Source organism: Temnothorax americanus, unplaced genomic scaffold (assembly GCF_048541705.1).
Source record: "Temnothorax americanus isolate GAGA-0224 unplaced genomic scaffold, ASM4854170v1 Scaffold3, whole genome shotgun sequence".
In the NCBI taxonomy this organism is placed as follows: Eukaryota; Metazoa; Arthropoda; class Insecta; order Hymenoptera; family Formicidae; genus Temnothorax; species Temnothorax americanus.
This window is the reverse complement of record NW_027509442.1, coordinates 2,470,014-2,484,172: the sequence shown is the minus strand read 5'-3', so window position 1 is coordinate 2,484,172 and position 14,159 is coordinate 2,470,014. Positions and strand designations below refer to the sequence as shown.

Here is a 14,159-nt window from a genome sequence, read left to right as displayed (position 1 = left end):
CTGTAAATGTAGATCAGCGATTAGTTTATCGTAAGACTTATTTGTCGGTGTACCATTATCGTTGACGTTTTTCTTATGCGCATATCTAATCACTATTGATTTTTGCAAGAAATGCACGGATAGAGCGAAGGGATCCACATTCACCATGCATTCACCATGGTCGACCGTGAAACGATACAGAATTGCGAAATTTATCGCACGATATAATGAGCTCAAATCATTATTCCGTCGATAAACAAATCGTTAAATATCCAAATATATCGCAATGTTAGCTATCTGTTTTGATTGTTTTGCGTCGTAAAGACATTACTATGTATGTATGAAAGTACTTTATTTGCTCGTAAGGGGCCTTAAAGGGCGTTTTTAAGGAACGTACCCAAACTTTTACAGCCTCCTACTCTTCTTCCTTTTCTCACAAACCATTGGCGTTTTTCTGAATAATCAGAATAATGTTTATGCAAATGATTCTACTATAATATATGCATATATAAGCGCGGTCGCAATCATTTCTTTCTTTACCGTATTAATCGCGTTGTTGTAATCTCGTCTTAATTATTTTAGCACGTCGAACAATTTCCCGCGCTTGGGATGGACGCGTGCTATTTATTATCTACCGATTGTCAGCATTAGTCAGGATAATTCGGACGTGGCAAACGCGATACGCCAAATATTTAGAGCGGTCGTGCGGTTGCGGTTGTAACTCACTTGCGTCGCGTGTACGCTCATAAGGAAGAAGCCCTCGGGGTGTTGAACCAGAAACTGCGTCGTACTTGACTAGAAAGAGATGTATGTAACACAAATTATATGAACATTAGTTATCCGATCGGGTGGTAATCTTATACGCTCGTGAGTGTTACACCTCGCTCAAGCGTAAAATAATATATTTTTAACAATCTTGCAAGAAATTTCACGTAAAATCACATATACATTTTTCTTTCCCTAATAGAAATGGGAAAGATAAAAAAATTAACTTACGTGAGTATTTAATTTCCTACGATTAAGGAAACAAATAAAATAATTATTGGGGAACAGGTCTTTTCCCGTTTAATTTGGATGTTGCGAAAGCGAGAATGGTGAAAAAGTACGCGGGCGCGTTGCTAATGCATGGTAGAGATGAAGAAGACGCGTGAGCATCCTGGCCGCGATCCGTTCAAGATCCATTGGTTCCTTGTTTTAATTTTCTTCGGGGCTTGATTTCACTTTCACTGCGATCTCGACACCAACCCGAAGTATCCACCCCCCCCCCCAGAGCGGAGCAGCCGCGGAGGTTTCTGACTGCGACGGGACCCACCCCAACGTGGTCTCTCAAGAAGTGTAAAGTCTTGGCACCCTCAGCTTAAAAAATTGATCTGATATCGCGCCGTGTTGGCTCCGCAATCTCATGGGGACTGAAAGGGACAATGCCGCGAGACGAAATACGAAGAAGGGAGGAGGGGTTCGTGTCGAACGGGATTTTCCTTCGCGTAAACGGGATTTTGTAGTAACTTACGATAATTTACTACGCGTAAACGAGTGATATATCGTAAGTTACTACAGAAGTAACGCTCGCGTAAACGTAGTAACATATACACACACTATCTGTCACGTACTACGTTTACGCGAGCGTTATTTCTGTAGTAAGGGCCAAAGCTGACGCGAGACACTATCGTGTCTCTTGATTGCACGAACTTTCTCTCGTATGTTTTTATATATTTTACGTATTAAATGATGTGTCTATATGAGTAGCAGCCTATTAGCTGTCAGCTATTAATGTCGCGTTTTTCACTTGGAATTCCATTGATATTATCGCACGTCGGTAATTAATGACTGTTTGGTAATTAATCGTTGTAAATTAAAAATCGCTGCAAACTTATTTGTTGCAAGAATACACCGAATCTTTTCCTTTCGCGCGTTAACGATCTTCTTAAAAATTAGCGCACTTTCATCCGTTTAATCTCCGTTGGAGACGAATAATATTATTTAAGATAAGATAAAAGCACAGCTGCGTGTTAATTTCGCGATCAGTAAATATGTTGTGTTCCAATCGGACCAATGGAAACTTTCATCCCTGGCTACTTTACGCCGTTGTAAATATGTATGTTCCGTGTTGCCTCGTATAAATCGAGATAACAGGCTGCTGTTTTTAATTTGGCCCGAAGAATGCTTTCTCTGACACTTGCGTGACATTGACACGTGGGAGAAGAGCGCGATATTTGATCCCAATCGATCCGTAAGAAGAGATCGAGCGCGAACAAAAACAAACTGCTGAGCCATATGATATGGTATTAATAGGATTTATGTAACAGCGCATATGTAATTTCTCGTATACTAAACGAGCGGCAGTTGCAAATAATCTCGTAGCATAAATGTTTTGACTTTGCGTGCGTTTCCTGCGCGACACTACACTAAAACAGACATCAGATAAACCGCAGCGCGGTTTTATTAATTTAATTTTTAATTTTTCACGACAATGAAACGCTAATTATTAAATAACAATAAGTTAATTCTAACATGTATTAAAATTCTATCTGAGAACTTGTATTAAAGGTCGAGGCACACTGTTTAAATATTTAATGTAGGAATAACAAACGAAATTAAATCGATTTTTACCAAATTTTTGCCAAAAAATTGTATCATTTTAAGATGGAAATTATATTCAGAATTGAGAGGTTCTAATAAATCATGAAGAAGCTGAATCATTTTTTACAAAATATTTTTACGAAAGCGAATATCTTTATCGACTACTTTTCTCGACAAAGAAAATCGCTGCTTGTCATTTCAATACGAAGCCGTTATTGAGAAATGACAGATTCTAGTCAGTCGTGAAAAGCTGAATCTATTTTTACAAAAAGTATTTTTACGGAAAGGAATTTTTATTGACTATTTTTCTTGAAAAAAAAAAATTGCCGATTGTCATATTTGTCACACAGGGAACCATTGTTGAGAATAGGGAGGTTCTAATAATTCATATTTCTTCATATTTCTGGAGTATCCATTCGTAATCACTGTCGAAGAGAGTGAGAATTGAGAATCTCTCAACTTTCGATGTCTGCGGGCGCATCGGCGCCATATGTTAGCGTGTAAAAGCCGTTGGTCTATTCTCGCAAAAATTGACCAATAAAAAGGTAACTCGTCGACCTTCGATATAGTCTACGCTTCGCGGCGACTGGTTCCCCATCTCTCTTCTACTGCTACCAGGTCTCTCTACCTTCTCTCTCTCTGTCTCTGTCTTTCTCAGCTGATTTTCTTCTCTCTCTTTCTCTCTTTGCGCTCTGTCTACGTATATGTATGTATGTACGCCGCTCTGCCAACTTTCACGTATCATAATATACAGTGAAAGAATGTGGTTTCCCTTTCAAATTACAAAATATGCCACGAGCGTGCAGTTCAGTACACTTCCTTTTCTTTAATTTTTTTTTTTTTTATGTTATCTTGATAAGTTTTTAGATTTTTTTTTCTAATCGCCTACTTTTGAAAGTAACGCGCTATTGACAGTAACAATAGATATTTCTAAAAATCAGATATTATATATAAATAAATGAAAAAGATTTTAAATAATCAAATATATTAATCACAAAAATGTCAGTACTAGCAATGTGAATGGGAGCAAGATAAACTTAGATTATATATAGTTTTTACCCCATAATTATAAATATATGATATTATGCATTTTAACATATGTTAAAAAAGCAAATATTATTTTCCATATTTTTTGTCTTCCTTCAGAGAGAAAATATGACATCCCGTTATCAACCTTTACATTGGGAGAGTTGTAGTCGATATCCGGCTATGTCGGCAGAATATCGTGTTAACCGTGTTGACTACATTTATCAATTTGTGAAGAAAAGATTTCTGCAACAGCATTCTCTTTCAAGAATTCGTTTAAAAATAGATCTCCTGTGCTTATACCTTTTCTGGCTACAGTTTTGTTTAAACAGCTTTCTGTGAAGTTTGTTGTAAAATTTATCCTCTTCTAAAAAGGGCATGTCATAGGTATTGTTGTCACTTTGCCGCGATGCCGATTGGTTCTCTTGCTGCGCTTACTTCATTTGCAGCTGTCATTGTATATTTTGACAGTTGTGTGTATCATGGGGTTAATAGTCTAATAGTAATAGCATAATGTTAAAGCTAAATAGCGCGCGCGAAGCGCGCGCGTCTGTAGTGTCTAGTTTTTTTTAAAAAATACCGGAATTTCGCGTTTACGTTGTCTCTATCGCTGTGTCTCTGTATTCTTACGTTTCTTTTTTTCAATTTAAAACTCAAACCCTTCTCCAGTATCTTTTTACGCCTTTATTCGATCGAAAGTGTACATCCCGTTGACAAGCGGAACATGGCGATCTAAAGGTTTAGACTGGAAAGGACAGCGCCTGGGACTGAAACCTTGATTGAAATATTACATTGCCACGACGCGCACAATCGGTGCGCAGTTTTATTATTAAAGAAGGACTTGACCCAGATTTTATCGGTAAGAAAAAAAAAGGATACCTATAGACGATCCATCCTGACTGTCTATCTGACGTCTTCGTCAGAGCGACGCGTTATTGCCGCCGGCGACGATTTGTATCATCTTTCATGTTATTAATTTAGACAAGAGGGATGTGGATTTATGTGTGGGTTGTGCGACAAACTGGGTCAGGGACACGGGTTTGCATGCGCGTAATGTGCGCTAGGTAGGCCATCCAGATTCATATATCCGTGCTCGGCGATGAAAGATATATGAAATATGCTTTATTTATTCCAGATAAACAATCGTTTTCTAGCAAGACCAAATTAATAATTTACACTGCTTAAACATCTTATATGCTTTCACAAATACGAGCAATTACGTGCGAGTTGCGTTGCGAGCGGTAATTTGTTCATACAATATATAAACGACGAAGTAAACATGTAAAATGCATGCGCGTGAATTAAAACGCGTATAAACTTTTCAAGCGACTATTATTATATCTTTTTTTCTCCACTTTTTTGGGTCGTGTAATCTTTCGAATACTCCGCGGAGGAAAAGGAGGTAAAATTATTATGTAAATTATGTAAAATATCTAGAATATCGTGTCTTATAAATGTTAAACGTTTTATTCATAATAAAAACAGTAAAAAAATTTTTTAACGTAATTAGCGAACATTTTGTGGTCAACGGGTTCTTTTAGGGCGGGGTTCCTTTTTTTTTACTGCGACGTACTGCAGCAGCCATTGTGTATGTAACCACCCTTTGTCGTGATCTCATTGTCAGTATACGAGGACGTCTCGGACAGCTGCGAAGCAACGCCACTTGTCCGGTAGGTAAAACGGCTCGAAGACGTGCGGGAAGGGACTGTCCCATCCTGTGACCCTTTGAACCGGCGCTTCCAGGTACAGGAAACACTCAGCCTGCATAATGATTTGACAACGCTCCGTCAGGGCGACTCAGTGACTCACAATTAGTCCGCGATTAGCCCGGATTAGTTTTACAGCCTTTTCGTCGCGCGCGCAACCGACTTTCTAATTTATAAGAACCGATCGATCGGTATCGATTAATCGCCGGCAACAAATGCGGATTTGAGAAACAAGACCGGCTAATCGGCCACCGTTAAAAACCGGTTTGGAAGATTATTACGCGTGTAACATTACCATCTCGCGCGTCATTCTATCTCGAGCGTCGAAGACTCCGACTTGGGCACCAATTCGCAACGCGCTACATTAGGTTCACGCTAATAAAATCTGACTGTTAGGTATCTGATTTGCGTTAGGTATAATCTTCCCGTTTGCGCAATCCGAATATTCATTGTTGCCGCGAAGAGTCCGAGGACTCGACGGTGTGGACCTTACCTGGACGGTCGCGGCTATTTCCGCCCCAAATCCATTCGTCATCGGCGCTTCGTGGGCGATGATGACGCGTCCGGTTTTCTTCACCGACTGCAACATTCGAACACACGATATCACCGCATATACGGTAATTTATTATCGGTCGCCGGCTGGCGGGTTTAATTCGCGCGTGATTTACGTCTCGTCCCACATTTGCGGTACAATAATAACTTCACATGCACGGCCGATGCGCTAAGCGGGCGCATTAACGACGGCACGATGACGGCACGCGGGCCGTTTTGTAACGGCTATCAAATACGGGTCTACGACGTGATCGACGTTGGAGAAATACACGCCGGGAACGACCGGCGCGATCGGGATATACGTAGGCACACCTGTGCCTCTATGTAAGTGTATATGTGTGTGCGTCCGTCCTGTTGTAAATCATTGACAAAGGTAGCTAGATAAGCGTGACTGAATACGCTGGATACAGGTTCCTATGACATTTTCGACTCAAACCGTCCTTCCCGGCAACTTTCAGGAGTTACAATCTTTCGTTACGGATACACCCCACAGAAAGCCTACATCTCTATATTTATCGGATTGATATTTATGAGCGAGTTTATGAGTTTCTGTATGTCCACTATTAACCTTTATTAACGGCCGCCTTGCTGTCACGATAAACGTTTGAATTATTGCCCACTTTCCTCGTAATGTTCGATCCGGGATCCCTTTCAAACGCCTAAGGAGAATTAACAATTAACGTTAATTAACTTCGCGTTTATGTTTAAAGGAATAAAGTCGACAACGCTATTAATTGTATCACTCCCTTTTACTTTCATTATTTGTAATAGATATTAAGAGAAAAACACTTTTATTATATGTAATCTAGTTTGACGTAATGCATTATGCAATACTATGCAGCTTGTTAAATCTTTTAAAAAAGCTGAGCTTTTTTTCTTGGATCTTATGTTAGTAAGAAAAAGTACCAACTGCTATTGAAGACTAAAAATTCTAATTGAGGCGATTTGAATTAATACTTAACCGCGCTAATTCAGTGTTTCATAATTTTTGTGTTCATGAGTTGTCTGTTTTTAACGAACTTAATCGATATATGCCATTCTTCCTACTTCGTGCAAGCCGGAGGCGGTTTCTCGCCGAAACGACGCATCAGAATTTTGTTTTGCGCGAGCAGTTCATCTCGTTGCGAAACCGTGCGCGGCGTTTCGCAGGCAGGCATGTCGGAGAGTAGACATCAAGACGGCAAATCCGCGACTGTATCGAAATTGCGGGGAAACGGGTTTTCAATTACGATCACCTCGTCATGTGTGTGCGTGTATGTGTGTGCGCGCGCGCGCGTGTGTATATATAATATAGCGGCGGTTTGCGAGCCGCGAGTGGATACCGCGGTACGATCGAGCATATCATTAAGCGACCAGCGATCGATTAGCATAAATCAGCGCGATATTAGCGTCTATGGAAATCCGTATGCTATCGTAATCTGACAGGGCATGCAAGCAGTCGACTTCGCTCGACATCACGACCGCTTCTCGTTTTTGCTACGGCGCGGCGCATCCGCCTCTCTGTCGTCGACGACACGACACAGGACGTCACGTCACGCTCGTCGCGCAAGATCGAATCGCGGCATCGAGTGCTCGACTCCTCGTGCGACTGTGGGCTTACACCGCTTACACGCACGACGATGAATCCTCGCGCGGTCGAAAAGGAAGGCGGAGGGTGGACGGGCAGGTCTTCTTTTCGCGCTATCCCGATGTTCCGCGACGTTTCACACAGAAAGAAAGAATATTCTTGATTAAAAAATGTCTTTAATTTCAACGTGGAAATCTTGAAATGAGATATTGCGTTAATCGAAGAAAACTTGCTTGATTAATAATAAAGTCATATTTTATATAGTTCAAAAAAATTGTAATAAATATAAATACAAATGATGCGAAAGGCACTTTAATTGCATCTCTCGTGCTCGGCAATTCTCTACGTCGAAATGTGCGTTTCGGCGTTCACGGTCACGACGCGTTTGTCTCACCAAACGTCTCGGAGCTTTGAATTAAATTCCGGAACCGGAGCAGGAAGGAGATTCCGCGCGATCTCTCGGCCCTTGAAATTCGACGTCAATGGGGAACGAGCAACGAAAAAAAAACGCGAGCGAGAAGGGTATACACCGGGCTTCTCGCCTTAAGCGGAATCGTCAGATCGATTTCTTTCTCTCTGTCTCTCAAGGAAACGGCCGTTACTGCCCACCTTGCACACGAGTTCCGCGTCCCAAGGTAGAACGGAGACAAGGTCTATCACCTCGCAGAACGCGCCAAGTTTCTTCTGGACCAGGTCGGCCACCTCCAGCAGTACGTGCACCTGAGTGCCCCACCCCACGAGTGTCACGGCGTCACCTATGCGACAAAAGAACCACAGATGCATTCATGTGTACGCGAGTACGCACATCAGGGATTAATCGCTCTGGACGTCTATATACATATATATAGACGTTAATATATATATATATATATTAACGTCTATATATATATATATATATATATATATATATATATATATATATATATAAAAGCGCGCGTTTCTTCTCGCGTATCCTGTTTCAGGACCGGTCACATCGGACGAGATCGCCGCTCCGCTCTTGCGATATAATGGAAGGACGCGATCACCCTCTCGGTAAATTATATTTACCTCTCGCGCTTGAGAGTGCGAATAGTTACTTTCTACACCCTCAGAAAATATTTCTACATACAATGCTATTACTCTTGAATCTATCATAAAATAGGATCGAAATAGGACCAATCATATTTAGTATTGAAACAATAATATTTTAGTCTTAACTAAAAAATTTCTTAAGTCTAAAATAAAATAATCTTGATACTATCTCTCTTAACTTAAATCATTATAACTGCTACATCAATAGACGTGTTTTTTAAAGTAGTTGCAACTGCAGATTGATGTGAATACGATGTTGTGTTTGTTTCAATCTAGTTCATTATATGATAATATTCCTAATAAATAAAATATATTTAATTATTCTTATATATTTCATTATTAGAATAATTAAGTAGGCGCAATTTTTCATGTTAAAATTTAAATTTTTCATTGATGTTTACTTATATATACGTAAGCATTCTGCCAACCTTTGATGAAAGAATTATTTAACATAAAATTAGTATCTTCAGTCGATTGAGAAAATTTAACCACATAATTATTCGAGTAATAATCTTTAGACAATTTCTACAATATAAAATTTTTAGATAATAAAATTTAAGTTGGTGCCTTTTAGCTATAGAATAAGGTAAATTGATTCTGTTGGCAGACGAATAGGCTATTTGTTTTCCTTCTCTATGCTTCCATTCTAATACATGATAATGGCTCAAGAGTTTCGCGGCGCGCGGCCGTCGCGCGGATCGCGCCTAATATTATGGCGCTAACATTGCGCGTTATAAAACAATATACGTGAAGATTAGTCTAAACGCAAGAATATATAAGCTTAAATTTATATACGTTATTCTTGTCTCAAGATTATTAAGTCAATCTTATTTTATTCGAGAGAAGAGAATAGGAATTATTGATTTAATCTCAATATTGTTTTATTTTTATACTACTTCAGATTGTGATGAGATTAAACATGTCAAGAATACTTTTTGTCTCGTTATTAGAAATCTTTTCTGAGGGTGTACGACTTCAAACAACGCCTTCCGAGGCATTATTTTCGTTGGACAGCGCACGTTTCGCGGTGAATAATGTAAAGAGCGAAGAACCGGTTGTTACGCTCTGAACATTTCTCCGAAAAATGACTCTACAACCGCAAATATTTATTCATAGTGCATAATCATTTCCACGTAGCCTGAATATCCAAGAGAACTTCTAATAATACTAATTATAAATACGTCACATATAAAAAACGAGAACTCGCAGGTGGAAACTCTCAATCAATGTCGTTAAAATCGGATTAATAAAATACTGTCAATTATCGCTATTATAATAGTTTTGAAGGCCGAGAAAAAGCAGCAATTTTCATTAAGTTATATAAAGCAAGTAACGTATAGAATTTATACTTCTTCATACAAATTGCATGTATAAATTACGCATATAAATTACGTATTCGAAAAGTATCGTACACAAATTATCCATACACGATATTGGTGCTGTCCAAACAATGTCAAATATTTAACTATCCGATTATTTTCTCTTCCCAAATTTTCTCTCGTTTATCCTTTTCTTTCTCTGCATACATTGTACTTATTTTTCATTCTGTATGTTATCCATTTGTTATCTTACTTATTTGGTAATCCTACTAAAGGGATTTATATCCCGTTAAATAAATAAATTTTTGAACTGACCGCTTCTTACGATCTCGGCCTTGCCGATTTCGATTTTGTAATGTCCCATAGGCACCTCGTCGACCGCTGCACGATAAAGAACTTTAGGCTCGAATATGATACAGGGATCCGGCTCGTCGATGCAGCTCAGCAGGAGACCCTTCGCGTGCGTTGCTCCACGAGGCACGACGATCTAAAAAAGGAAAAGAAAGATGAGCCCGTTCAAAAACGTGAATCGCATCCTTCGTGATCCCTCTCGCGATAATTGACAGCTCTTCGACAAGCTCAAAACAAGCGTGAAATCGATCGACTCCAGGTCGTCGATATTGCGCCGTTCCTCTCGATCGTAATCACGGTGTACAACAACAGCGGTCGCACGTCGCGCGCATTAGTGTGCGGGCAAAACTTTCTTCATGCATACGTAGATCGTATACCCCGTACAATATTCATGGAATTTGTTGAGGAAAGTTGTGAGCTCACGACTCTACGGCTGACGCGGGATATAGCGGGCTATACCCGAAGAATGTTCCCGACAATAAAAATTCGGTGGCGAAGCTCACCTCGCCAAACCATTCGATCAGGTAAACGCGTCGATTTTTAGAAATGAGATCCTACGTCCCAATCGTCACGTATAGCCGTTACGCGTCACACGAGCTCTCTCGTGGAGCGGTACAGACCTTGTTGTTCGGCATTGTAGCAATAGCCGTCAGATGTTTACAAATACTGAGGCGCGGCCTTTTACGACCTTATTACGAAATCGCTTATCTCGATAAGGAACTTGTCTTTTTGCTCGGCTATTAAGAGAGGTATCTAAGATTAGCCTTTAAGACACGCTCAAGAGGAGGCGAGCCGTTCTGCGTGTTACGTTCGATTGTTCGATAAATAAAAGAAAAAAAAGTTGAAATGAAAATTTCTACTAACCTTCAAGCCGGGAGTGTGTGCGAAATAGGCTTCAGGGCTCTGAGAGTGATAAAGACCGCCGTGCCCGACGGCTCCGCAAGGCGCACGAATCGTAAGTTTGCCGCAGTCAAACATATTGCCGCTTCGATACCTCATCTTGGCCGCTTCGTTTACCAACTATAAGGGAAATGTATACACACACACAGAGTCTCGTTAATAGTCTGAGATAATTAATGTTTACCTATTTAATAATTTGCGTGACGAACGGAATACACATTCCGTGTTATTTAATCCGATCCGCTCGCGAAGTTTTCAAGCTATAGAAAAAGAAAGTTTTCACGCTCCCTACGTTTTTAAGCAAATTTCTATTTTTATAGTTTTGTTTATACTTTTTCATTCTTTAAATAATTATATCTTGTTAAATCTTTGAATCTCTCTTACATTCTCGATATAAAATTATTATAAAATGATATATTTGCGCGGGGGCGAAAAATCTAGTAAAATAATAATTATCAATCGATCTATATTATATTCATATGTACTGGTTGAATAATGTGGCACCTGATCGAAAGCGGGAAATATGTAGTCCGCAAATTGTATTTCGGCAATCGCCGATATTCCCGCGTTAGCTAAACCGATTCCGAAGCCGGCAATTCCTTGCTCGCAAAGAGGCGTGTTGAAGACACGATCGGCACCGAAACGTTTCTTCAAGTCCATCGTGCAACGAAAGACACCTCCGAATGCCACGTCCTCGCCGAACACCACTAAGATAAAAAAATAAAAAATTAATTGTTAGCAATACTTTTTATTTAAAAAAATGCAAATATTGTTAAAGATTAAGTTGAAGTTTCAAAATTTTCAATGAGAAATTTAGGTTCTCGTGTAATTCTATTGATCTTTTAGATAGTTTAAATAATTTTCTCGAGAGTTTAATTAATATTCTAAATTTTTCGAAAGTATTGAAAAATTGACAATATTATTAAATTAAACATAGATAGAGAAAAATGCTTTAATATATTTACTTAATATGTATATAGGTGCACACACACACACACACACACACACACACACACCACACACACACACACGCACACGCACACGCACACGCACACGCACACGCACACGCACACGCACACGCACACGCACACACACACACACACACACACACACACACACACACACACACACACACACATATTCCAATTAAAGGAACACAAGTGTAACAAAATTCTTACCTGAACGTGGATCGTTTTCCAGTGCGATACTAAGTCCATGATTTATGGCTTGATACATATTCAGCTTTTGTGTCTCACCTGAAAGCACGACTCTTTTACGTAATCACATGAATAATGCTTAAGCGTAAAATAACTTTTAAAATGAGTAAAACCTAATAGACTGGTGCAATAATTGAATTGAAAAACAAATTTTGTAGGAAATTTGAAAATCTTTGGAAAAGGCCACACAATTTCCATAAAATAATGTGTAAAAAATCTATAATAAAAACCTGAATCACTTTTGTTATGACGTTATCTCGAACGCATTTCAAAACGATAATTCGCATTATAGCAAGCATGACAAAAAATCATTGATTATCGTTGCGTTATTATATCCGTCAGTTTTCAATTCATTCTTGACTTACTATTGACTTAATATTCTTGCATATGAAAGAAAGACGATCACCTTCGACAGAGATACGAATATTTTAATCCGTATATCTGAATACTTGAATATGTCTAGAATTTAAATTTGTTTTGTTTTTTTTACTTTCATGGAAGGAAATATATAGGTAACCAATTTATTCGAAAAAGAGAGAGGGACGATGAGGAAGCAACGGGGAAGAAGAGTCTCGATAAACTCTCGAGAGTTTCGATAGACCTAAATAATCTTTTTATTCTTACTTGCTGTAAATTCTTTTTGTCACACTACTTTTCTATTATGCCAATTTAAATACATGTTAAATTACACCTTCTAAATTTTAAATTTATCACACTCGCTTACATATAAGCGCATCTTTGAATGAACTGGCTGATGAGTAAAACAGATATATCGAGTCTTTTATCAACCTACACATCGCCTCGCATGATGTACACTGATCGGCAGGAATCAGGAATGTCTGGACATTTCGATATGTATATATGACACGTATATGTATATTAGAGTCGTATACATATATGTCCCGTATGTATAGTATATGTCCAGGCATTCTGCCGCTGCCGGTTCAGTATGTATATACACGTGCGCTGGTGCTGTTGATTTCCTATACGTGAATTCATCAGGACTTGGCGCAGAAGATTTTTCTGGAAAATGATTAACATGTATCCGAGTGGCATCCACTTACCGACGATCTCACGCGGCTTCTTACACGGAAAATACGTAAAGTGCGCCTCTCTGACATGGCACTGATGAGTGGCGGAATAGGCGGAAATCTCGCCACAGCTCAAAAGCAGCTTCTTTCCAGTGTGCCGCAGTCTCGCGCTCAACTTGCCGAGCATCATTTCTCTCTCTTTCTTCCTCTCTCTATCTATCTATCTAGTTCTCTCTAGCTCTCTCTCTCTCTCTCCCTCTCTCTCTCGTTTCGGCTCGTCCGAGCAGCAAACCGTTCGCTTGAGAGGTCGTCGCGAATGGTCTTATGTCTTATCTCTATTTTGCACACAATACCGATATTCCACGGAGGTTCTCTCGACCCCACGTGGGATTTCGAAAGAGCCTCCAGTCGAGGTCGAGCGAGAGTGCGCGCTCGCGCGCGCACACACGCCCGTGATCGGCGATCGGCGTGATCGAACGATCGGACGATCGACGCGCGTTGCTGATCGTAGACGCGCGAACGAAAACTGGTTTCTCACGATGTACATACAACATGGAGCCCCGGGAACGCGAGCGTGACTCGACCGAAAAGGGGATAAGCATTTTCCCGGAGTGGGAGAGCAGGGGAATCGCGATAAGTCGCTGACGACATTTAGTAACATATACTTATCGCTCGGTGTGCGATAAGTTCGGGGAGTTGACTTTGGTTTTCCGATTATAATATCGGATCTCGAGCGACGCTTGACGTCAACTCGGCGGCGTCAAAGGGAAGGCGAGCACTTTGATATCCTTTAAACGCGTTGTCATAAAATATTGGCCGAATTTGTTTTCGCATCGCGTTTCGTCGACCGCCGATCCAAT

General features: G+C 39.9%; 1 protein-coding gene across 2 annotated transcripts; it reads right to left on the bottom strand.

Annotated features, from left to right (window-relative positions):
• Nucleotides 1-5,029: 5,029 nt before the first annotated feature.
• Nucleotides 5,030-13,816, bottom strand: Bckdhb (Branched chain keto acid dehydrogenase E1 subunit beta). 2 transcript variants are annotated; one of them, XM_077411994.1, is made up of 8 exons: nucleotides 13,333-13,816; nucleotides 12,230-12,307; nucleotides 11,556-11,758; nucleotides 11,016-11,171; nucleotides 10,116-10,287; nucleotides 8,020-8,165; nucleotides 5,785-5,871; nucleotides 5,030-5,346 (listed from the first exon to the last, which is right to left on the bottom strand). In XM_077411994.1, exons 1-8 carry the CDS (start codon nucleotides 13,487-13,489, stop codon nucleotides 5,206-5,208), a joined length of 1,140 nt encoding a protein of 379 aa, XP_077268120.1. In that variant the 5' UTR covers nucleotides 13,490-13,816; the 3' UTR covers nucleotides 5,030-5,205. The 2 variants fall into 2 exon arrangements, with proteins under 2 accessions (XP_077268120.1, XP_077268121.1); XM_077411995.1 differs by lacking the exon at nucleotides 13,333-13,816 and adding an exon at nucleotides 13,062-13,215.
• Nucleotides 13,817-14,159: the final 343 nt, after the last annotated feature.